The 23,193-nt window shown below is 40.4% G+C and overlaps 2 protein-coding genes across 9 annotated transcripts in view; one reads left to right on the top strand and one right to left on the bottom strand.

The window, feature by feature from the left end:
* Positions 1–6,910, bottom strand: part of crb1 (crumbs cell polarity complex component 1) — a 31,106-nt gene extending 24,196 nt beyond the window's left edge. Inside the window, exon 1 of one of the 2 annotated variants that reach the window (XM_015970889.3) lies at positions 6,631–6,910. In XM_015970889.3, coding sequence (XP_015826375.3) covers positions 6,631–6,712 — 82 coding nt within the window. In that variant the 5' untranslated portion in view covers positions 6,713–6,910. The remainder of the gene's footprint in view (positions 1–6,630) is intronic. The other variant, XM_015970890.3, reaches the window with a different exon arrangement.
* Positions 6,911–7,533: 623 nt separating this feature from the next.
* axdnd1 (axonemal dynein light chain domain containing 1) overlaps positions 7,534–23,193 on the top strand; it is an 18,136-nt gene continuing 2,476 nt past the window's right edge. The window contains exons 1-21 of one of the 7 annotated variants that reach the window (XR_011521412.1): positions 7,534–7,801; positions 8,923–9,074; positions 11,633–11,736; positions 13,010–13,100; positions 13,291–13,376; positions 13,448–13,504; positions 13,696–13,804; positions 14,627–14,748; positions 14,856–14,996; positions 15,252–15,353; positions 15,694–15,814; positions 16,763–16,864; positions 16,946–17,112; positions 17,834–17,903; positions 18,451–18,682; positions 18,768–18,984; positions 19,146–19,239; positions 19,319–19,500; positions 19,703–19,793; positions 19,863–20,003; positions 20,094–20,174. Coding sequence is in view for 5 of the 7 variants with exons in the window: in XM_015970882.3 (XP_015826368.3) it covers positions 7,660–7,801; positions 8,923–9,074; positions 11,633–11,736; positions 13,010–13,100; positions 13,291–13,376; positions 13,448–13,504; positions 13,696–13,804; positions 14,627–14,748; positions 14,856–14,996; positions 15,252–15,353; positions 15,694–15,814; positions 16,763–16,864; positions 16,946–17,112; positions 17,834–17,903; positions 18,451–18,682; positions 18,768–18,984; positions 19,146–19,239; positions 19,319–19,500; positions 19,703–19,793; positions 19,863–20,003; positions 20,094–20,174 (2,604 nt within the window). In the remaining 2 variants the exon portion in view is untranslated. The remainder of the gene's footprint in view (positions 7,802–8,922; positions 9,075–11,632; positions 11,737–13,009; positions 13,101–13,290; positions 13,377–13,447; positions 13,505–13,695; positions 13,805–14,626; positions 14,749–14,855; positions 14,997–15,251; positions 15,354–15,693; positions 15,815–16,762; positions 16,865–16,945; positions 17,113–17,833; positions 17,904–18,450; positions 18,683–18,767; positions 18,985–19,145; positions 19,240–19,318; positions 19,501–19,702; positions 19,794–19,862; positions 20,004–20,093; positions 20,175–23,193) is intronic. The other 6 variants (XM_015970882.3, XM_015970883.3, XM_015970884.3 and 3 more) reach the window with 6 other exon arrangements.

Below are 23,193 nucleotides of genomic sequence, written 5' to 3'. Positions count from 1 at the left end.
AAATTTTGCTGTGTGCATTAGAGTTTTACTCTTCATGATCCCTAAAAATGCTTATTAGCTAACCCACTATTAAAATAAAAGCACTCTAGCTCTGTTCTAATGACAAATTTACTTTTTTAGTTAATTAGAGTGCAGGAAATGGTAGAATTTTGTCAGCTTTGATCAAAGTATTCCAAATATAATGCAAATAATACATTTATTTTTCTTTTTTAAGGAACAAATTAGACTTTTATTTTTGTCAGGTCATTTTTTAACCGTAGCAAGAAGCAGCACTTGCCGTTCTTGTCCTCCTGTATTCGGTAAAACAGACATTTTGGTGTCCTTGCCAAGAACATACTTGTCTAGTACACAAGAACGTATTAGCGTCCTTGAGTATTGAGAAACGGCCAGGCTCACAACAACATTGTGACATCATAATGTACCAGCTAAAATCATAGGGTACCCCTTGGCCAATAGCGATGGCAGATTTAAATTAAAATGTATTGCAGTGTTTTTATCTGAGGAACACTGACAGTTTTAGGCAGCCAGGCTCCACCAGCAGCCTTCAGGCACAGTAGCCAGGTTCCACCATCACCTCAATACCAGCCACCTGATCCAACAATCAGGCTCAGCCTGGGGCTCCAGGCTCCAGATTCACCGGCAACCAGGACTGAGAGAGAGGTAAGCCTAATACAATGGCCCCTCCTAGAAAAACAGAGAAACTCGAGGAAGATATGGAGGAAATTAAAAAATCATTGAATTTTATGTCAGCCGAGCTGTCTAAGCTAACAGTACAACAGGATCAACTACTGTCATTAATGGATGAGGTTAAGACACTGAAATTCAAGCTTGCAGAAAAGGACAAGAAGATCATGGTATTGGAACAGAGGGTGGATGAACTGGAGCAGTATACCAGAAGGGAAGACTTGGTGATAACTGGTTTGGAAACAAGACATAGGACTTATGCCAGAGTTACTGGAGATAGAAACACAACTGAGGATGCTCCACAGGAAGAACTCCAGTCACTAGAACAACAAGTGTTGAGCTTCTTGCACAGTAAGAACATTCATATCCAAAGTGATGCAATATCAATCTGTCATACCCTTCCGAGAAAGGCAGACAAATTTAAACCAGTCATCATAGTGCGATTTACCAGTAGGAAGTACAGAAATGAGTTGTTGAGGCAAGCAAAAAAACTGAAAGGTACAAATGTGTACATAAATGAACACCTGACGAAAAAGAATGAAACAATAGCCAAAGAAGCAAGGGTGCTGAGAAAACAAAAAAAAATCACAGCCACGTGGACAAGAAATGGTGTTGTATGGATTAGAGAGCAAGAAGGTCTAAATGCAAAAATGATCAAAGAGTTGAAAGATCTGGAAGTGTTGCAGGGTAAAAGATGATTTATTGTGTAGCACTGACTAAATAATGGATAGTGGAAACAGTTTAACAATGGATATGGAACTACAAATGAATTCATAAAGAATAAATGGATTCCCATGAGAAAATATATGAACTTGACAGTAAAATAGACGAAAGTTTATTTGAGTTAAATATAAATAATAATTATTATGCAGAAGATCAGCTAAATAGTGGGTTAACTAACAATGATTCATTATCAATCATACACATAAACAGTAGAAGTTTAGTTTCCAAGATGTCAACAATAAAGGACTATTTAGGTAAATTTAAAAGTAAATTCAAAGTCATTGCCATTACTGAGACTTGGCTTTATGATGAAAGGATGACTGAAGTACAAATAGAAGGGTATGAACTTCATTTTGTAAATAGAATAAATAAAAGGGGTGGTGGTGTTGCCCTGTACATTAACAATGATTTAAAATGTAAATTAGATAAGAAAATGACTATGATGGAAGATAATGTTATGGAAATGGTAACAGTGGAAATTATCAATGACACATCAAAAAATATAATAATCAGTTGTGTATATAGAGCACCCGGTTCTTGCATCAGGTCATTTACAGATAAAATAAATGAGTTTGTGGATCATATTAAAAACAAAACATTGTTTATGTGTGGGGACTTTAACATTAACTTAGAACATCCTGTGGCTCTTAGAACATCAAGTGATTTTTTTGATATGATATATAGTTTAGGTTTGGTTCCTTTGATAAACAAACCTACCAGGATCACAACCGAAAGTGCAACAATAATTGATAATATATTCACTAATAGAAAGGAGGACGTTGTTAAAACTGGGATATTGATGACAGATATTAGTGATCATTTACCTATTTTCGTAGTGTCTAAATATCACAATAACAATAAAAATATCATAAAACATAATTGTATTAATTATAAAAGAAATAAATCAGTTAAAGCCCTGGAGGACCTAAATAAAGATCTTAAAATGCAGAACTGGACGGAAGTCTATGTCAGTGATGTGAACAATGCATATACATCCTTCATGAAAATACTGCTGAAATCGTTTAACAGTAGTTGTAAATTAATTAAAATAACAGGTAAAAGGGACAACCAACCATGGATGACTAATGGAATTAAAAATGCATGTGCCAAAAAAAATAGTCTGTATATGAGATTCTTAAAGTTACAAACAAAGGAAGCCGAAGACAGATATAAAAAATATAAAAATAAATTAGTAACAATAATTAGAAAACAGAAGAAAGAATACTATGGTGAGCTATTGAATAAGAACAAAGAAAACATCAAGACTACATGGGGAATAATAAATAATGTGATTAACAGAGATAATACAAATGCGAGACTCCCAAACTACTTTGTAAAGGACAATAAAGACATTTATGAAGTTAAAGAAATTTCTAATGAATTCAATGATTTTTTTATAAATGTAGGAAGGAGTCTGGTGGAAAGCAAACCAATAATTCACGATACAATGAATACAATACCTAGAAATGTCAATAGTATTCTCCTTGACAAAGTAGATCAACAAGAAATAAGAAACATTGTAAAAAACTGGGGAAGCAAAAGATCAACTGATTGTGATGATCTGGACATGGTGACTGTAAAAGCTATAATTGAATCTGTTATTGAACCATTCACTTACATCTGTAATCTGTCACTATCTACAGGAGTCTTCCCTGATTTAATGAAAATTGCCAAGGTGGTTCCATTATTTAAGAGCGGTGATAAACAGAGTTTCACTAATTACAGGCCAGTGTCACTGCTTCCACAGTTTTCCAAAATATTAGAAAAAGTGTTTGCATTAAGGTTGGACAAATTCATTGACGAAAATTCAATTTTAAATCATGAACAGTATGGCTTTAGGACCAAACATTCAACAGCAATGGCAGTTATGGATTTAGTAGATAAAATTTCATCAGCAATTGACAATAAAAACCATTTCATTAGTGTTTTTATTGACTTAAAAAAGGCATTTGATGACATTGATCACTCAAGGTTACTTCTTAAATTACACCGGTATGGAATAAGAGGGGTGGCGCATCAATGGGTTAATAGTTATTTACGCAATAGAAAACAGTTTGTTCAAATAAATAATGCTAAATCTGAATTAAAAGATATTTATTATGGTGTACCACAAGGGTCAGTCCTCGGACCTAAACTGTTCATATTGTTTATTAATGACCTGGTAAATGTGTCGAATTTACTTGGCACAGTTTTATTTGCGGATGATACTACATTGTTTTATTCAGGATTAAATATACATGAAGTAACTCAAGTGATAAACAGTGAATTGATTAAAGTTAAAAAATGGTTTGATATAAATAGACTGTCACTGAACCTGAACAAAACAAACTATATACTGTTTAATAACAAAAAAAGCTGTGATGTATCTTTAATGATAGATGGAATGGAAATTCAAAGGGTAAAAGAAACCAAATTTCTTGGAGTCATGTTCGATGAGAGTCTCACGTGGAAATCACATGTAGGTTATATAAAGGGGAAAATTGCCAAAGCCATAGGGGTATTATATAGAGTCAAGTTTCTACTAAATTTGTCGGGGTTGTTAACATTGTATCACTCACTGATTGAACCATATTTATTTTATTGTTTAGAAATTTGGGGAGCCACTTGCAAAACTTTTACACAACCATTGATCATTTTGCAAAAAAGAGCATTGAGAATCATTAATAACAGTAACTATAGAGATCACACTAATCAATTATTCATTAGATACAAAATACTGAAATTTCCTGACTTGGTAGAGTGGAAAATATTGCAAATAATGTACAGAGCGAATACGAGTAATCTACCAACTAATATTCAGAAAATGTTTCATAAGAGAGTAAGTGGGTACATGTTAAAAGGAACTGATGTCTTTGAGAAACCTAGATTCAGAACCAAAGTGAGGGAATGTAACATTTCTGTAAATGGTGTAAGATTGTGGAATGCCATTAACAAGGAATTTAAAGAATCAACTACACTTGCAATATTTAAAAAATGTATAAAATCTAATGTATTTAGTAATTATGAAAAGAAGAATTATAATGTCAAAGATTAGACGTGAAAATATTATAAAGTGACCGAGGTTATATTTTGTTTGTTTGGCGGATAATTTTATTTCGTAAAAAGGGGCAGAAATCATAAGATTTTTTCTTCTGTCTGCTCCTTTTCATTCAAATGTTTTTTTTCAATATGTTAATGTATCCTGTATTTGTTTGTGTTTATTTTATACATTGTGAATGAAATAAAAGATTTAAAAAAAAAAAAAAATTTGAACTAAGATGAGCCAAATTGTTGACTACACATGTGTACAGCTCGATTAGACACTCACGTATGCAGTTTATCAGCAAAAAAAGTTGATTTGAAGATGACTTGTTCTTTAAGGTCATTGATATGTTTGCTGTGGGACATCCTCCCCTGCAGCTTCAACAGCTAGAAAACAAAAAACAGCTTCCTGCATGGATCCTTAAAACGGACAAACTATAGCCCCATTCCCACCTGTACCGGGTCGGCCTGGGCCGGGTAGCCCCAGTCGGCCCCAGCCTGGCCGGGTTGATTCCACACATCCTTGCCTTAAGCCCATGTGGGCTGATTCTACCCACCACTCAGAGGCTTGCTCTAATGGAAGGTGTGAATGGGCTGATTCTACCCACCAATCAGAGGCTTGCTCTAATGGAAGGTGTGAATTTGCTGTCAGCAGTGGGTGTGTTGGCCCTGGTCGGCCTGAAGCAGTACCCCTCGGGAAGAGGGCCGAGAATGAGCCTTGGTTGGCCCGGGAAAATTCCAGGCCACCCAGATATGTAAACAACCTATGCTACCCGGCCCGGGCCGACCCGGTACAGGTGGGAATGGGGCTTAAGAGCGGAATATAGAAGAAACATTATGAGACAGAAAGGAGGCTTCAGATCTGCTGGAGTGTTTCTATTAGACTGACAATCACGCTTCAGCACGTTTTGAAGAGCCTTGAAAGCAGGACATGATTATCAGATGGAGATCTTGAGTGTTTTGTGTGACGGGTTTAAGAAAGATAAAAACTCATTTTGTTCAGTTGATTTGAGCTAAAACGGTTCCAGTGATCCCAAAAAGGTGACAGTCATTCAAAAGAGCAATCAGGCTAAGAGGCTGTTAAGATGTTGAAAAGCACATCTGTGCTCCATCATCTCCAGTTCAGACGTTGATTGTCATTGGTGGAGGAGGTCAGTTAATTTTATAAACAACCAGCAGGATCCCTCAGGAGCGGCTGAGACGTGTCTAGACTTGGACTCAGAGTGCAGGATGTGATGAAGATCAGGAGTATCAGCGGTGATGCACCAAACATAAGCCTACTTTAGTCCTCATTACAGCACGGATCAGCCTTTAAATTCAGATCAGCTCAGATCTAACAGAGAGGTGCATTCAAGCCTCAGCAGTAAGGAGTTCAGCTGTTAATAAAAAATATTTTTGGTGATGTTTTCTAGAATCTGGAATTCTTTCTGTTTTCCAGAGCCAGGGGCAGCGCTCCAGCCCAGCTCACATCCCCTCCCGCTGCAAGCGAGGCTCCTTCATATGTAAATCACTTCTGAGGGGCTTTGTTTGGTCTTTTCTAAAGGTCCTAAAATGGCACATGTGGGGCTCCTGACATCGCCTCTGCACTGATGCATGTTGCTGCTGCATGTGTCTGTTTCAGTGGAGATAAGAAGAAATAATGTTTCAAGGTGTTTCAGACAGAAACGGCGACATGTGCAATCACATGTCCACAACCTCCCCTGACAGTTCTTGGATGCTTTCCACGGGTCACTCTGAGCAGCCCTTGTATTGTCGGATTCTCTTTTAGTCATCTTTAGCTTTCCAGAGGAGAATAATCTAAGCATGATGTCACTCCGCAGTCATGTCATTGAAATTCTGAGCAGGAACTGATCAAGATGCACACTCATAACATAGATCTGATTAAAAATGCAGGAACTCACATCCTATTTTATGCAATTTTTATGGATTTTACCTTTGAGGTTTTGCAGCAATCTGGATAAAAACAGCACGTTTTGATTTAGTTTGTCTGCAGGACTTAGAGAATGCAAATAGCTCACTGGGTGGTCACAGGATCTCCTCATGTCAACTCTATCTCTCAGGTTTTAGCTGAATGACTATCCAGAAAGTGTCTGGTGTAAATTATACAACGTGCAAGTTTATCACAATACAGCATGACATTAGATTACACTTCTGAAGCGAATAATGAGCAGCAGCTAAAACTTAACAGGAGCAGTCACTTACCATCAATCACTACAAGCAAAGAGACAAAAAGTGTGAAGATGAGAAAATCAAAAAAATGATGGAGAATAAAATACATTTTCATGGCTGGAAATCATCCTGTTTGTTGTATTTAAGACTCATCAGCAGCAGATCTGTCTTCTTTTGGATTTTTCTGTTTCTGCCTGAAGCGGCTCAGCTGTTGTCAACTCCAGACCCACTTGATGTACACTTCTCCTCTGTTCATGCTGGAGTACCATCCACAGCCTCCATCACAGATGAGACAGTTAGAGACTGGAGCGTGGCTTTGAGCAGGGGGGCTACACCCCCTAATCCCACACACACACACACACACACACACACACACACACACACACACACACACACACACACACACACAAACGCGCACGCACAAATTAATGAAGCAATGAGCCTCATGAAAGGAAATTATCCCAAACCAAAGTCAGGATGCAAGAAACAAAAATAAAACAGATAATTCACAGAGATGCAGATTCTAATGGTGTGTGTGTGCGACAAAAATGATAAAAACTATAATTTACTACAATTTATTACTGGTGTAATTTTTAAGCCAAAACACTCCAAACCCTTTGGGTTGTAGGTAAATGTTTTTTGACAAACCTGTATTGTTCATGGCAATATTTGAATTATAGTTACATTCATCAATTTTAATGTTTGACATTTTTCCGTGGCTTATCTTAAATTTATTGAAAGGATATATAACATTGAAATACGTGTATATTTAGATATTTTTATACAGTTGCTTATGTAAAAAAAAATAGGGAAACGTGAGTAAAAGAAGGAAAAACAAACAGCTTAGTGATGCTGTAACCTTTGTGACCTTTACAACATCAATATGACAGAAAATACTTCCTGAGGAGCGCATCTGACCAACCAATGAGTGAGAGGCAATGCGTTTCCATAGCAACAGCACCAGGTAGTAGAGGCTGCGGCGTCAAACAAACTACGCTCGTCTCCGCATGATTTGGGAAGTGTCTCAAACTTAGTGAGTCTTTCACCGGAAAGTAAGGAAACATGTCAGAGTCGACGAGAGCTCGTTTGGCGTCAAGTTCACGGAGACCGGAGAGGCCACCGGACTCCTCCCGCGACGGTAAATTATTCACATCCATCCGATGCTTGGTGCACGTTAAACATGGCGGAGCTGCTTCGCTAACAGGTGCATTCATAAACAATGAACTCACCGTCACACCAAGTTTGTGTTTCTACTTAACGTTGCACACTAATGAATTAGTGTTCTTTCGTGAGAAAAAGTTCCAGCAGCATTTTTACTCTTTAGTCTTGCTGCTAGCTTACTCAAGCTAGCCCTAAACACTAGCAGGCATAAACAAGTTTAGATAGAAAACAGCCAACTTTCCCCACATTCGCTTGGACTAAACAGGGATGTGATATATTACTGTAGTTGTCTTATGACCATAGACATACATGTTAATTTGGTTATGACCTAGCTCTTTGGGCCACAGGAGCGATCTAGTGGGGGAACTGGCCCCCTGCTGTTGTGCAACTTTTGTTTTTTTCTCATTTATACCTAAAATGTCTGTTCTCTAAGAAACATGCTGACACAATAAATAGTTTTAAGGAATTTTGTGATTATTTTGTTCACTTAATTTACATATAGGAGATTTTCACACATCAATCAGGAAATTCAGCCTTCCCAACCTGCCCCACCCCTTGTTTGCCACAACACAATTACGCAGCTCAAAAGTATTTTTTTTTATTCAAAATGAGCCAAGCCAGCAACAAGGACAACAGGCAGCAGCAGTGGGGATCTGCTTGAAACCTCACCAAATCAAACAAGCCGGTTGTCTGCACTCACAGGTGCAATCGAGGCCTGAACTTACAGCTGGGCCAGAGAAGATGCAAAGAGCTTTAACACTTCATATTTAAGATGTTCATTATTACACATTCATTCATTTATATTTACTAATATTTCATCGTTAACTGTTGGCTTTCTGAGCCAAGAGTACTCACTGCTTTTTATATTTGCCACTACATGCTCACACTAGTGACTTCAGTCGAAATGGGGGAAAGAGGAGCTTGGTGAACAATAGTCATATAAAGATGGAAACATTTCCTTTAATGGACATCCTAAACAGTCTTTCACTGAAAAAAATTAAGTGGTGGTGTAAATTCTAATCCATCACAGTAGGAAACTTTTGTATAAACAGTCCATTAAATATTTAATTAGAGCTTGTAGTGTTTTGTATCACTCTGAAATTTAAATGTCACCGGTTTTGATTCAGCTTGTTAAGATGCTTCTTATGTGTCTGATGGTGGCAGATCTAAAGATCCAAGCTCAACCAGGGAGAGAAAACAACCAGCTTCTTCCTGCCAGACCCCAGAGGATCCCACATGAGCTCATGGTCAACCTCACCTCCTCCATCTGTAACAGGAGCACCAAGAGCCTCATTGCACATCACCGCCACTGTAAGGTATTTAGTGTACACCTTAAGTCCGGCTCACATGGCAGGAAACTTGTGCTGATTCTTAACGTGATCCTACCCTTCCAACATTCTTAAGGACACCCCTGAATACCGCAATTGCTCTAAAGAAAATCTTCTAGGATATTCCTATCGTGTGTCTGCTTCAAAGTACATTGAGACAGCAGCTTCAATCATAAATCGGGGTAATCAAATGTTTTGTATTGTCTTGGTCTGAGTTTGGAGGTCAAACATGTGCTGCCCGTTGAATTTGATGTTTAGATAATCTGAACTGAAGTGATGAAAGACTGCAACATGCTCCTCCTCTGCCATGTTTACTCCAAAGTTGCATTGGATCTTGCGAGATTTCCTATCTGACCAAGGAATGTTTGTGTGTGAAATTGGTTTGTGTTGTAGAAGGGTGTGAATATGTTGCTTTTAAGCTTAATATATTACCTTTACTTATGACCAATAAGCTGTGATATTCTATATAGAGTATCACTCTGATTGGTCTTTGAATGTTTAATCAAAAGAATTAGGATTCTTTGCTTTTTCAGTGATCAACCACACTTCGTATCGATTCAGACAGAGTCGGGTTTATAAAAAGTAAGAAATATATTTTCTAAACAAATTAAAAACAAGACAAGTTAGATAAGACAAATGTGATGGATACGTGGATGGGATGTGATGTATGATGATTGAGTGGTGTGTGCTTATCAGAACCTTGTATCTAGAAGAAACTTTGTTCAGGGTGTGAAAATAATTTGGTTTACATTAAACTATGAAGTTGGTTCTTATCAAAAGGGCACCAGACGCAATCTTGCTGTGTTCTACGTACCCCTGAGGATACTCTCCTTCGGATCCGAGATGTCGGGGGTCTGGTGACCCCAAGGTACCGAAGTTCGTAGAAAAGACCGCAGTACGACCAGGTCGGTCCAGAGTCGTCTCCCAGATCACAACAGATAGATGAAATCGTTTGCATCTAGAACGGCTGTTTCTGAATAGCTGAAGGAACTGTTCTGCTGTGTCAGCTGTAGCGTGTAGGTTTTGACAGCTTGTCAAGAGTTGCGGTGGTTAGAGAGTTTTCCCCCGGTGGCCAGTCCGGAGTTCTGCTCAAAAACTAACTGGATCACTCCGCAAGTGATTGTTTTAATATTCCCATGTTATGATTGCATGGCCAATCAGGACAAAAGAGGTCCAGAGGTGTTTACAAACAAACCTCAGAACACACGTCTATTCCAGATACAAGAATGTTCTAGTTCTGTGGATAAAGAATCTTTATGTGCAGTGACATTAACTTTAATTTATCTCTAATGAACATTGTGTATGAGTGTAGATAGTGATTCACTTGTTAAACCAAACATTACTGATCATAACACCAAATGTTTCATTGTAATATTAAAATTCATTTCAACTTCATTGAATTAATCACAGATTATTCAAACATTAATATTATTATTCATATAGCATTTGTTCATTCAACCATATGTTTATTTCATGATTATTTAACTTATGAGTTGTAAAAGTTCATCTTTCATGAGAGTGTGCCATCCTGCTGTCTAATCAAAAGCAAGCTTTGTTTGGGAACATAGGCTGACATCTTGTCCCCCCTGAATGTCAACAAGGACTGCAGAATCTTCTGGCTTGTTGGAAGATAGAATGTAAAATCCACTTTACAGAATGGAACGTTGTCTGTAGATGACCGGTGGCATGTAGTCAATATGTAGGTGAAAATTTACCATTTCTGGACGTTACAGTGTGTAGTGTGATGTATTTGTAATGTGTATGCATACCACACACTGTAGGACTACAACTGGTAAATCCGTGACTTTTTATATCACCACAAGTGTGCGTGTGTTCTGAGAATCGTCCAAGTTTAACAATCCTACAGTGTGAACCGGGTATTATTGACATGAATTTACAATAATTAAAATTCTACACCGGCTGAGTTGTTGTTGTAAACAGGAGAGACCCAGAAGTTGTTTCTCTTACCCCTAAAGTTGTTGTTTGTTTTTTTACCCGTAAGAAGCCACGGCATCTTTTTGTCTCGCTTTATCATCTGATGAAGCAGGCTAGAGGCTAATAATTAGCTAACAATGCTAACGGGTAATTGGAAACAAGTAGTCGGTCTAAAAGTTTCTAAAGCTACTTTTTAAATTACCAGCAGCTCAGTATTACAGAGTGAAATGTATTTTTCTACTTATCAACTTCGTCTTTACTCGTTATCTACAATCTTCTAGCTCTGAGCTGCAGCGCTTAACAGCCATGAAACTCGTGGAATGGGAGCGAGAGTTACTTGTTTGTTTTGAAACACGGGCTGCAGTACCCACATTTGACCAGCCATTTTTACTTCATGCTCCTTCAACTGTCTTCAAATGAACTTTTTCTCCAAATGCACGTTGCAGTTTTTCCTCCATGAGACCACAGCAAGCTGTTCCATCCCTTTTTATACTCCCTCTTTCATTAGACTGAGAAAATGTACCTACATATTCTACATGTACTCAGTTTTTAACAATATGGCCGTTTGTTATGTTGTATTGTTGTTTTTCTCAAGCTCATTTTCTATACAGAACTTTGAAATCAGACGGCCAGATCCAATCTGGTATCATCCACTTGGTCGCAAAAAGTACAGATATTTCCTGGAGCAGCCGACATCGCTGACGGGAGCTGGCAGGTCAGTTTGACCCACAACAGACATTTTTGTGGCAGCTGTGATGTTTGGACAAATTTACAGTCAGCAGCTGGAACTGATTCAAAAGTGTTGTTTCATCGCCTCTTTTATGTTTGTCATCTTTATGCTTAGTTGGAGGTGCGCTGAGTTTGGTTTTAAAGGGACATTATGGAAGTTTGACAGCCAAAACATGTATAGAAATAATAAATTTCTTCTTCATACATTCTCCTGCAATGCCCTGGTCCTGTAGAATGAGCCCTGGCATTTTTACTGTGATTGCCTGTTTTTCTGTAAAATCACAGAAAAAGAGAGCTGCTCGGGTTGAGCAGGCTGCTTCATGCGCGTTCACGCTCAGGCATAGCCCGTAGCATTTGCTATCAGTAGCTTTAGCAGCAGAGAGAGAGGCAGTGCCAACTCAGCGACTTTGTCGCTGTTCCTAACGCCTAGTGATGAACCTAGCTACATTTCTGAGGACCTTTAGCTACTTTCTGTAGAACTTTCTTCTAGATATTTCCTGCAAATTAGCAACAAAATAGCCATTTTCGCTCCGAACCGTTCTTTGGTTTGACGTTGTTTCAGGTGTCATCAAGGATATAAAAGTTACAGATACTGTGAATGTTATTAGAGTGTAGCTCACCTTGTAAGATGTCTGACTCCCATGCAGAAGACCTGGGTTCGATTCTGGGTGTGAACATAGATCATTTAGTTTCTTTTTTACATTAATGGTATATATTTTTTTACAGTAAGATGCCCAAATTTTTATTTGAGACTCGCCGAACGGCATTGAATTCACAGATAAAAAAGATGTGGGTTCAACTTTCATTTTGGAACAATTTTTCAAGCAAGGGAAGGGAATGATCTGAGCATGCAGGAGGACTGAACCATCATAAACCTTTGTCAGCTGTGCTGAAGAGAAAGGTACAGAACCAAATTATTTAATTAATTAGCTGCGCGTTCTCCTGTCCTCTGTCCTCCGGGCCACACACACACACGGGACTGTCTCAGCTGTTATTTTCGTTAAGGGGTGTGCACGTACAGCATGCGCGCTTCGTGTACGAGCCTACTATTGAAGCTGCCTTTACGCTTTTGGCCTGAGGGGGGCAATCACGAGCATAAAAATTCAAAAGTCCGAAAAGTCCCTTTAAGGCCCGATACCGATTTCCGGTTGCAGTAGAGCTCTGACCTGACTAAAAATCAGCTGATATGAATCACCTGTTAAACATTTAGTGCATCTCTCAATCTGAGGAGACAGTTTCTATATAAATGTCTTCCACAGGGACATTTCCTTCCTGTGTGATGCGGTGGACGCACAGAGGACAGCTAGGCCACTCCCATCACTGAGTGTCAAAAATCCTTTGGACATGCAGGTGAGCTGCATAAACATGTCTTTTATTTGTTTATACTGTAGAAAACCAATGTGTCAATGTGTTATAACACTAATTAAGAGGTAGTGCATGTAGTTCTGACTCTCAGAAGCGTGAATGATGTTGAATGATTTCCATTTGTTGCCATCAAATCATGTATTTGCCCAAGCTGATCGTTGTTCTGGCCTTTCAGAACACGTGTGTCTCTGAGCATGTCATCCCAGAAGAATATCACATTGTAAAGAAGAAAGGGCTGAGCTGTCTGGAGTTATATGACGAGTGAGTCACTGTCCTGCCCTTCTTTGAGCCAGAGTGGAGTTTGGGTTTTATGTGGCTGTGTGTTTCCACAGTGCATTCACAGTTCAGCTGAAGGATCAAGAGCGGAGGTTACGAGTTCTTCCATCCTTGTGAGTCCAAAAAGAATAAAATAATCAAACAGACCTAGAAGTATTCATCATGTTGTTTTCAGTGGGAAACATTGGGACCTGTTTTAGAAATAGTCCAAACTAATAGTATGAAGAAAATAGGATAAACGCTGGTTAAAAAGGTGTTTGACGTTGTCGTGGGAGTCTGTTTGGTGATATATGTGTGTGTCCAGGAGGCCCAGTGGCCGACTAGAAGCGGTCCAGCTCATGACGGTGATGGATGACATGCTGGAGAAGGCCGGTGTGCATCAGCAGAACGAAGAGCTGACCCAGCCATGCCAAGTAGGTGCTTCATTCCCGAAGCTGACAGGCCTACAGTCTTACATTCATCGGAAGAAAAAAAATATATATTTCAGCAGCATATTTGTGGGTCCTTAACACATCTTTAAAAGCCTTAAATTAGACTTTGCACAACTAAGGCCTTAAAATCCCTAAAAATAACAAGTAAACTTTAAATTTAAAGTCCAACGGTCTTAAAAACGACCACAGACTCAATAGGCAAGACTGCTTTACTTTATTAGAAAATATTTAGAAAGAATTATTTGAATATTCACTAGGTGTTTTGCATTTTTGTGTATGAGACTGATATGAGTGGAACCCCCAACATTCATGTGGGTGTGTGCATGCGTGCGTGCGGTTGGGTGGTTGTGTGTGTGTGGGTGGGAGGGGGCTACTTTCAGGCATGCACATGAGCCGTTTTAGCTAGTGGGTGACTGAGCTATGAGGAAGTGCAGGTTTAGTTTTGCTGCATCGTTTGTTTTAGCAGAATACCTTCATCTTTTGCAGAGCAGAGTTATTTTGATGTTCAGTCCCAATAAAAGGTTAGGACAGAACAGTTTCTAAGGTGATCACATCCCCTTTTCATCCTGAGAATGTAAGCTCTTAAATTGGATCAAAGTGGCCTTAAGAAGGGTCTTCAAATGTGGCTTCCTGAAACCTGCACAAAGCCTGTATGGCAAAAGCACACTAAACTGAAAGGTTGCTGCTGTGGATGCTGGAAACATGTTTTTATCATTTCATCTGCCGACAGAATCTTCTAGCAGTATAATGACTTAATGACGTCCTGTTGTATTGCTGAGACTCACTCTGTGATGTGTTTCACAGCTTGAGGGTCTGCTTGAGCTGGTGAAGGTTGAGCAGAACATCTATAATGTTGTTTTCCATGAGCTGATCAGACAGGTGACTGTGGAGTGTGCTGAGAGAGGACAGGTGCTCGCCAAACTTAGGTGACACATTTAAAACCTCTCATGAGGCAGTTCATGTCTGTCTCAAGTTTAAACACCAAATGGTAATATAATAAAGATTTGTTTTCTTTTAATGTTTTTAATCAAAGACAGCGGTACCAGTCTCTGCTGGATAGAATCCCATGTCGTCTGAAGGCGTTACACACTGAGACAGTGGCTCAGCGGGCTCTGAACCGCCGCCTCATGGAGGAAGTCTGCCGAATCCAGGCGTCAATGCAGCATTTACACATGTAGGTAGATCAGGATCAGATGTCCTGGTCGGATTCTACTTTTGTCATCAAAAATAAAAACATGCATTTATTTAAAAGGGCTAAATACTAGCTAGCAAACATTAGATCTGTGTTTTCTGATTTGTGTTTTTCTGATTTGTGTTTTTCTGATTTGTGTTTTTCTGCGTGTGTGTGTGTGTGTGTGTGTGTGTGTGTGTGTGTGTGTGTGTGTGTGTGTGTGTGTGTGTGTGTGTGTGTGTGTGTGTGTCTCCACAGGGAACTATCCAAAACCAGAGACCACAATTCACATGTTTCCCAGCAGGTGGAGCACGCTCACCACAAACTGTCTGAAGACATCATGCAGACTCACTACTCAGAGTCAGTCTTACCTGCTGTTCATTCAGTCCAAATAACAAATTCATCAGACTTATAAACTTTAATCTAATAGATATAAAATATTTATTGCAGTCCACATGTACATTAAACAAGACTGCTGGTTAGGACTAATTCTGAAGCATTAATCAACAATGAATCATGGCAGACAAATTGATTTTTTTAACTGGATTTGCACAAATTTTTCATCACTGAGTTTAATTTCAGAGGTTTTTTTGGGGGGGGTGGGGGGGCAGAAGGAGTCAAAACTATAGTTTTAGGTAACAGTGTGTCTCTGAAAGGCACAAAACTGCTGCCTGCTAGTGGACAGAAGTTTCTTTCTCAGGTTTGTCCAGGGTTACCATGAGCTGTATGAAAGGGAACGAGCTCGCCTAGAGGCTCAGCTGCTCCGCATGGCTGAGGAGCGCGACTGCTGGAAGCACTTCACCTTACGCATCGCCCTAAAGGTTTGTTTATTTGTGCCTTTAGGTCTTTCATTTGTAATTGTCACAAATGTAAGGATGTCATGGGATTTCACAGGATGCACAAAATCTTGGAAATTTGAAAGACTCTGTCAAAGGATCAAATGTCAATGATCTTTTTTTTTTCTGAGCTGCTTTTACCTGATGGCACCATCTAGTGGCCAACATGCGTATCACATCTTGACCTATTTTCATTTCTGTATTTAAGGCCAAAAGCAATGCCTCTCATTGATGAATGTGCTCCTCTAGCCAACAAAACAGTACAGCAGCATCACAACTGCTAAGCATATAACATTCTCCCTCTCCTGATAACATTTTACTTTCCATGGAATGTGCTACTAGCTCACCTGTTGAATTAATTATAGATTCACTAAGATAAAGAGCATAAAGTTTATCTCTTACTACATAGAAGTCACAATGTAGAGATAGAAATACTTGGTATTTATATGGTGTATGTTTGTGTGTGTGTGTCTGCTCTGTCTTCTTGATCCCCAGTGAGTTGTGGTGGATGGCTGCTTATACTGAGCCAGGATCCTCTGGAGTTTTCCTCTCCACTGTTGCTGCATGCTTGCTTAGTATGAGGATTGCTGTAAAGATTCTGACACTAGTCAGTGACTCAATGCAACCTGCTGGGTTCCTTATTTGGGAAACTTTTCACTGATTGGCTTAATGAACTGACCTGTATTGGAAAGTTTACTGTGTGAAGTGCCTTGAGATGACGCTCGTTGTTATTTGGCGCCATATAAATAAACTTGAATTGAATTGAGCTCTATGGGACTGGGGGCGGAGTTAGCCAAAAACACGTATTTCCTACATAATATCACAGTACATGATAAGACAATCCCTTTCATGTATTTCTGAGTAATCATACATACAGCAGCTTTAAAACAGTATTTGCTGCAATTAAAGTAAAATATCAAGTTTCATCTTTAGGTGATCAGTGTGAAGAAGCTGCATCTGGTCCGTCAGCTGCATGTCAGTGAGAATTACTGGTTCAAGTCTGCAGAACACTGCCTACTTTACTTCTCCTCAAAGGTAAAGATGCACTTCCTGTTTCATACCGTCAACATGGATCATTGAGTTAGTCTTATTTTTCTGATGTCTCTCCTGCTGCAGGATACGGACGATCTTAATGTCATCATCGAGTTAACCAGCTACTGGAAGGAGCAGCTGATGGCTCTCGTCTCTGAGCTGGAGGAGACTGAGCATGCTCAGTGTACTCAGATTACTGACATACAGCAGGGCATCTCCAAGTGGTTGTCCTTCATCAGCATGCAGAATCAGTAAGAAAAGCTGAAAATTATCCAGAGGATGTGTTTGATGTGAGGACAATCTGTTTTTGTTAAATGTCCTTAAGTCAAATAAAACTGACATCCAGTCTTAGTAAAGCCTAATTTACGCTTCTCTGTCAGCTGGGGATTGTTTTAAAACAATTCCCTAGCAGGAAGACGGAGGGATCCTGCCACTTTTACAGTCACGTATCCGGTCCATGTTGGTGTGTATTGTGTTAACATTGTTTTAATGTATTTCAGAGACTTTTTAACACGGACAAATCATTCTCCTCCACCTCTTCATGCGATCAGCGCCTCTAAACCCACGTTTCTCATCCTTTCCATCCCTGAATAAAATGCTTGCTGTGTATCTTTGTACCCCTTCAGTCACGGGTGAATAAACGTTCATATTTTTAGACTTTTTCCACGATGCATTCTTCAATCTGTTCCGTGTCTGCCGCTAAATATCTCTTGACTTTTGAAGCGGCAAAGACGGTGCGGTTGACAAATTTACAGGACGCAGCGTCCTGACCAATCACAAGCTTGCTTTCGCCGTTGAAGGACATATTTGGGGCATGTCTCCGCCTTTCTCTGCGAGCACATTGGAGAGCTTTTGCTTAGATATGCAATGGCGTTGCGTGTCTCCGTCCCGACGCAGATAGCGAATTATAAATTGGGCGTTAAACTGTATTAATGATTTGTTTTCTGTGGTTTTTACCTTTGGTTTTACCAGGTGTCCTGATCCAAAATACGAAAAAACATCAGTGAAAGAGATTCATGCTGATCTGAAACAGTGGTCAGAGGTATGACGTGTGTGTGCATGTTTGTGTGCTTGTGCGTGTGTATGCACTTGTGCATGTGTTTGTGTTATCTGTCTGATAAAAATCTCCTTCACATATATACGCACCAAATAGTCTGCAGCTCAACACTCCCCACGAGGATGGGTCCAATGTGGAGGACAAATTTCACACCAGTGTGTGACAACTGATGGGACTTTAATATATTAGATCTGTGACGTCTCTGGTGTGATTTGTGATCAAACACATCTTTTTTTCTCTAATGATCATCGTCACCCATCCGTTTTCATCTGTGTTATCCTCACATCTGTTGGCAGTTGAATGTTATTTATTTTTGACAAAAATATATTAAGATCACTTGAATTATTAATGTTTCGTTACGGATTTGACTTTATCAGTGACTCTTCATTTTAGGATAAACTGTTGTTATAATGTTTCTAGAGGGAGATGCCGTTTTAGCTGTGTGCACTGTTGCACCAGTCTTGTTGATTTGTTAAAAACGAAAACATCTAACATTAACTCCAGTAAACAGATGTCTGTTTTCTTCCTGCAGACATTGCTCCAGTGGGAGGAACATCGGGGTGAGAAACACCTTTTGTGTCAGCAGAAACTGAGCGAACTCAGCCAAGTCCTGGAGAAATGGTTATGCAAGAGCCACACGCTCTATGAAAGACACCCTTCTCCCCACTCTGGGGCCCTCCAGGGCCAAAAGGCCCTAAATGACCTGGACAGGGTTGTAACCAAGCTCCTCAAACTGCTCCAGGTTCAAGTCAGTGACAAGAGTGGTGAGGTCACATACAGTTACTACCTTTCCCACATGATGAGGTCATCCACTTCTGCTCCTTTAGACAAATGCTTGTGTTGTTTTAGGGATCTTCAGACTGATTAAGTCCCTGGTGGAGTTGTTGGACCTCTGGGTAATGAAAACCTCAGATGTGACTGGACAGCTTGAAATGATGCCCCTCTCTGATTGGCTTAAGCTGGAGGAAGCGCTGTTTAAAGGCCAGAGTTTAGCTGAAGAAGCTTTGTTGATTTTTCCCTCCGGGCAGAGAGAGAGCAGAAAAGACGAGAACAAGCTTGACTTACAGTAAGTCTTTGTTTCAGACACGTTATTGTTTAAATGTAAAAACTGGTCTATCAGAATAATGTTTATTTAGTTTTGTATAATTTATAGAATGTAATCAAACACTCCCTTGCAGTTTTTATTGTTTTGACAAATGGCAGTGTTGTGTTTTGTTGTTCCAACAGAAAACACACAAACAAAGTGTTAGAAGACATTCAGGAGACCACCAGTAGTCTGTCCATCTTCACTGAGCACCAGAACCAGAAACTGAGGGAGGATGTAAGTCTCGGGTTGTTTTAAAGAAATAGTTCTGTGGAGATTTACAGTCAGATCATAAAGTTTTATTGTCTCCTACCAGGTCAATTCTGTTCACATGGCTCTGGTTCAGTGGATGCTGGATCTGGTGCTTGTCATGGTTCCTGATCAAGGTGAGGAGCAGAACCATGAACTGGAGCCTGACGGCGTCTCTCTAAGGACTTTGAATGAGGTCGCCAACATGCTGTCTGAGAAACTGGTCAGCCTTTCCAGCCAAATAACCAGGTATTAGTAGTTGTTATCCGTTTCAGGTGTGCAGACTTTGATTCTACAGTAAATATAATAATACATGTTTTACACATTATTATAACATCTAACCATTGTTGTGTATGTGTTAAAACATAATTTTGATTTCTTGGTCCAGAGAAATCAGTAGAAGGGAGATTTTTCTGAATTTACTCCACAGAAAATGTCTGATTTCTTTTAGATCATGCAACTTGGTTCTGGAGGAGCAGATGCTCCTGCAGCACGATGCATCTGTGTTTGAAAATGAGATGAACGCATGCAAAAAGCTGCAGGTAAAGGATACGAATCCTTTCATACATTTGTGCTGCAGATATTTATAAAACTCCCATTTCTGTCCACAGAGGGAGTCTTTTAACTGGGTGGAAACTTGTAAAATATTAGTGACAGAAGTTAGCGGTGATGCTCTGGAGCGACACCAAAAACAGCCTGCACCTTTGGGACCTCCCATCACTGCTGACCCAGGAGTTACCGTAGAGACTCAGGTGAGGATTTGAATTTAAACAAATCTTCTTTACTTGTCCTGAATATGATGGTGGGTAGTGGGCGTGTTTTATATCTCCCTGTGTTTAAAGGACAATAAAGAGTCTTCAGTGAAGATTATACCAAATGACGTTGAAGATGTGCGAGAAGAGATGGGTTCAGACCCCGTGGAGGTTGTGCTACATGGACTTTTAAAACACATGTGGAGGGTTTGAGTTGTGTGTGGTTTTACTACTAATTTCACAGTCCCAATCAAAAGTTTAAGAACACCAGAAAAAGGGCCAAAAATCATATTTTGCCTGGTTTGATCTTATCAGGTTTCCAAGTGGAGCTTCAACAGTCATCAAGGAGAAATGGGAGTGAGACAAAAAACTTTCTGAGCAGCAGTTAGTTGAAAACAACGCTTAAGCTGACAAAGGCTGTTTTAGAGCTGATCAGAAGTTTAAAACCACACCTCCAAAACAAACATAACCTCCTTAAAAACAGAAATCTAAGCTCTAAACGTAATCTCATTAATAAGAAGCTTCACCGTTATTGTTGATCACTTCAGAAGTGTGTTGGGTCTGCTTGATGCAAACATTTCCATGAGGTGAGTGGAAACTTTTCTCTTAAGTGGTGAAGATGGTCACACGAAGGGCATCTGTTGTCTTAAACTGTTGTCCAGTTTCATAAACATCCCTTGTCGCCCATCTCCAAAGGTTCTTAATTGGATTTAGATCAGGGGAAACATGCAGGATGGTCCAAGTTATTCTCCGGGAAGAAGTCCCTTGTCCTGCAGGCATTGTGTCCTTAAGTGTTCTCCTGTTGAAGAGCCCAGTGGTTACCACACAAACAAATGCTCTCAGTCATGAGGGATGTTTTCTGCAACATCTGGACATAGCCAGCAGTCGTTTGGCCTCCATGCACCTCTTGAAGCTCCATTTTTCCATTGAAGCAAAAAGGATCCCAGATGGTGCTCCATCTCAGGTGGGATCTGCATGTCATGCCAGTAACGTTGGAAACCAACAGCACCATTAAGGTTACATTTCTTCTCATCGGACAATAAAACTGTCCTCCACGTATCAAAGTCCAAATGGCCAGTCTCAGGAGATGAGGCCTTTGAGTACGTTTTCAGTTTTGAGACCCTTCAGGCCTAGTCCACACGTAGCCGTTTTTTTTTTAACGAATATCCGCCCCTCCAAAAACTTGCATCCACACCACCTCGTTTTTAAAAAAAAACTCTGTCCACACGTACCCGGATAAATACGTTGTTAAGGACATGCCAGACCTGTAGGCGGCAGTACTTCCCCCGTTCTTAACCTCGTCCTTCGTCTGTGGTCTTCCACAAGGAGCAGTAATTCCGCTTGCAAAAACAAACAAGCAAAAAGCGCTTGGACAATTGATAAAGCGAGCGCAGCTCTGAGGGCATCCATGCTGTCAGCTAGTGTAAACACAGGTCGCACACGTGATGTCAGCATTTTTTGTCGCGGAAAGTGACGTTGCAGACCTTAAAACTCCGGTTTTGTCTGTCCACACGCAGACACCCAAAACGAAAAAAACGCAGATCTTCACTTTGGCCGGAGTTTTTAAAAAGATCCGTTTTCGTGTGAAAAAACTCTGTTTTCGTGTGGATGAGAGGCCAAAACGTAGAAAAATATCTACGTTTTGGCAGATCCCCGGCTACGTGTGGACAGGGCCTCAGTCTCAGAAGCCGTCTGATGGCCATGAGGCTGCAACCGACACTAGTAACGGCCTTGCGTTGGGTCAAAATCATCCAGGGTCTTGGCGGACAGCCAATTGGGTCCTCAGACTCAGTGCTGGTGAAATATCTGTGGGTCTTCCACTTAACCTTTTTGTTCCGTAGCCTTCAGGAACGAGAAATTCCAAATGACTGCATCCCACCTCAGGAGTTACGGGGAGCTGCGGCAGCCACACATGGTCTTAAACCTGATCAGCTGTTAAACAGCTTGTTGCAGCTTAAAGTGACAGTGTGTATTTTTCCTGGTTACAGGGGGCAGTAGATGCCTACATCATTGCAAGCAAGCAGTATTTTTGTGTTTGAGTAAGACTTTACCAACGGATGCCCATTAGGGTCAAAAAGCCCTGGGGAGTGCAAACTTTAGCAGAATAACGAGCACATCAGATTCTCTTTCATCACTGGCAACAAGTGAAGAGACGAAAGTTCTGTAACTGTTTGTTACAAATCAGTAAATGCATTTTGTCTTCATGGGCTCCCGTAGAAGTAAACATGGCATCTAATATGGCGTCGCCCAGAGACTTGAGCCTAATTTATACTTCTCCGTTTGCGTCGGGACGAACGCACTCAATGCCATCATCCATCCTTTCGAGGGCTCTCCAGCAGGCTTGCAAGGACAGACGGAGTCGAGCTCTCTTTTCTAAACATCCGTCCGTCGAAGTGGAGAACGCAAGCTTGTGATTGGTCAGGACGTCGCTGTAGTCTACAGCACCGCCATTGCACCAACATAAAGAGAGCCGAGGATATCTAGCGGCAGACTCAGAGAAGCCTGAAGAATATCTCATGTAAAAAAAATATGAGCGTTTTATTCCCCCATGTCCTACCAACACCAACTAATCACCAGCAGGGGATTTGGTATAGATCGTGGGTACATCTGTGCTCCAAGCCAGCCTCCCTCTGGCACATGCTCACTGGGTGTAAAACCAGCCTTACCCAAGGACGATACATTTTGCGGCACAACCAAGTTTTGAAATGCCCTGCTGCTACACTGGAGGAAAAACGATCCAGCATCAACGCCCTTTCAGTACCTAACATCTCAACACCACCATGAGCAACTGCCTTCATCCGTGAAGGCACAGCAGCCACTAAGAGCAGCTCTAAATCATCAGAGAGAAGCCAGCTGTGCCTAGCACGTGACTGGAGGATGCTGGCAGACATTGGCTAACAACTGGTGTTTCCCTCAGAGATGGCTACCACCACCATTAGGCCTGACATGGTGCTATGGTCCTCCTCCATAAAGAAGGTTTACATAATCAAACTCACAGTACCCTGGGAGGATTCCATGGAGGAGGCCTTTGAGCAGAAGCATCTGCGGTATGCTGACCTAGCTGCTGAAGCAAAACATTGTGGCTGGAATGCGGCGGTCCGCCCAGTGGAGGTCGGATGCAGAGCGTTTGTGGCAACATCTACCACAAAACTATTAAGGGACCTAGGAATCATGGGCCAGAAACAGCGCA

This window comes from Nothobranchius furzeri, chromosome 8 (assembly GCF_043380555.1).
Source record: "Nothobranchius furzeri strain GRZ-AD chromosome 8, NfurGRZ-RIMD1, whole genome shotgun sequence".
Lineage (NCBI taxonomy): Eukaryota > Metazoa > Chordata > Actinopteri > Cyprinodontiformes > Nothobranchiidae > Nothobranchius > Nothobranchius furzeri.
Note: the sequence above shows the minus strand (reverse complement) of the source record. Positions and strands in the feature narration are given on the sequence as shown.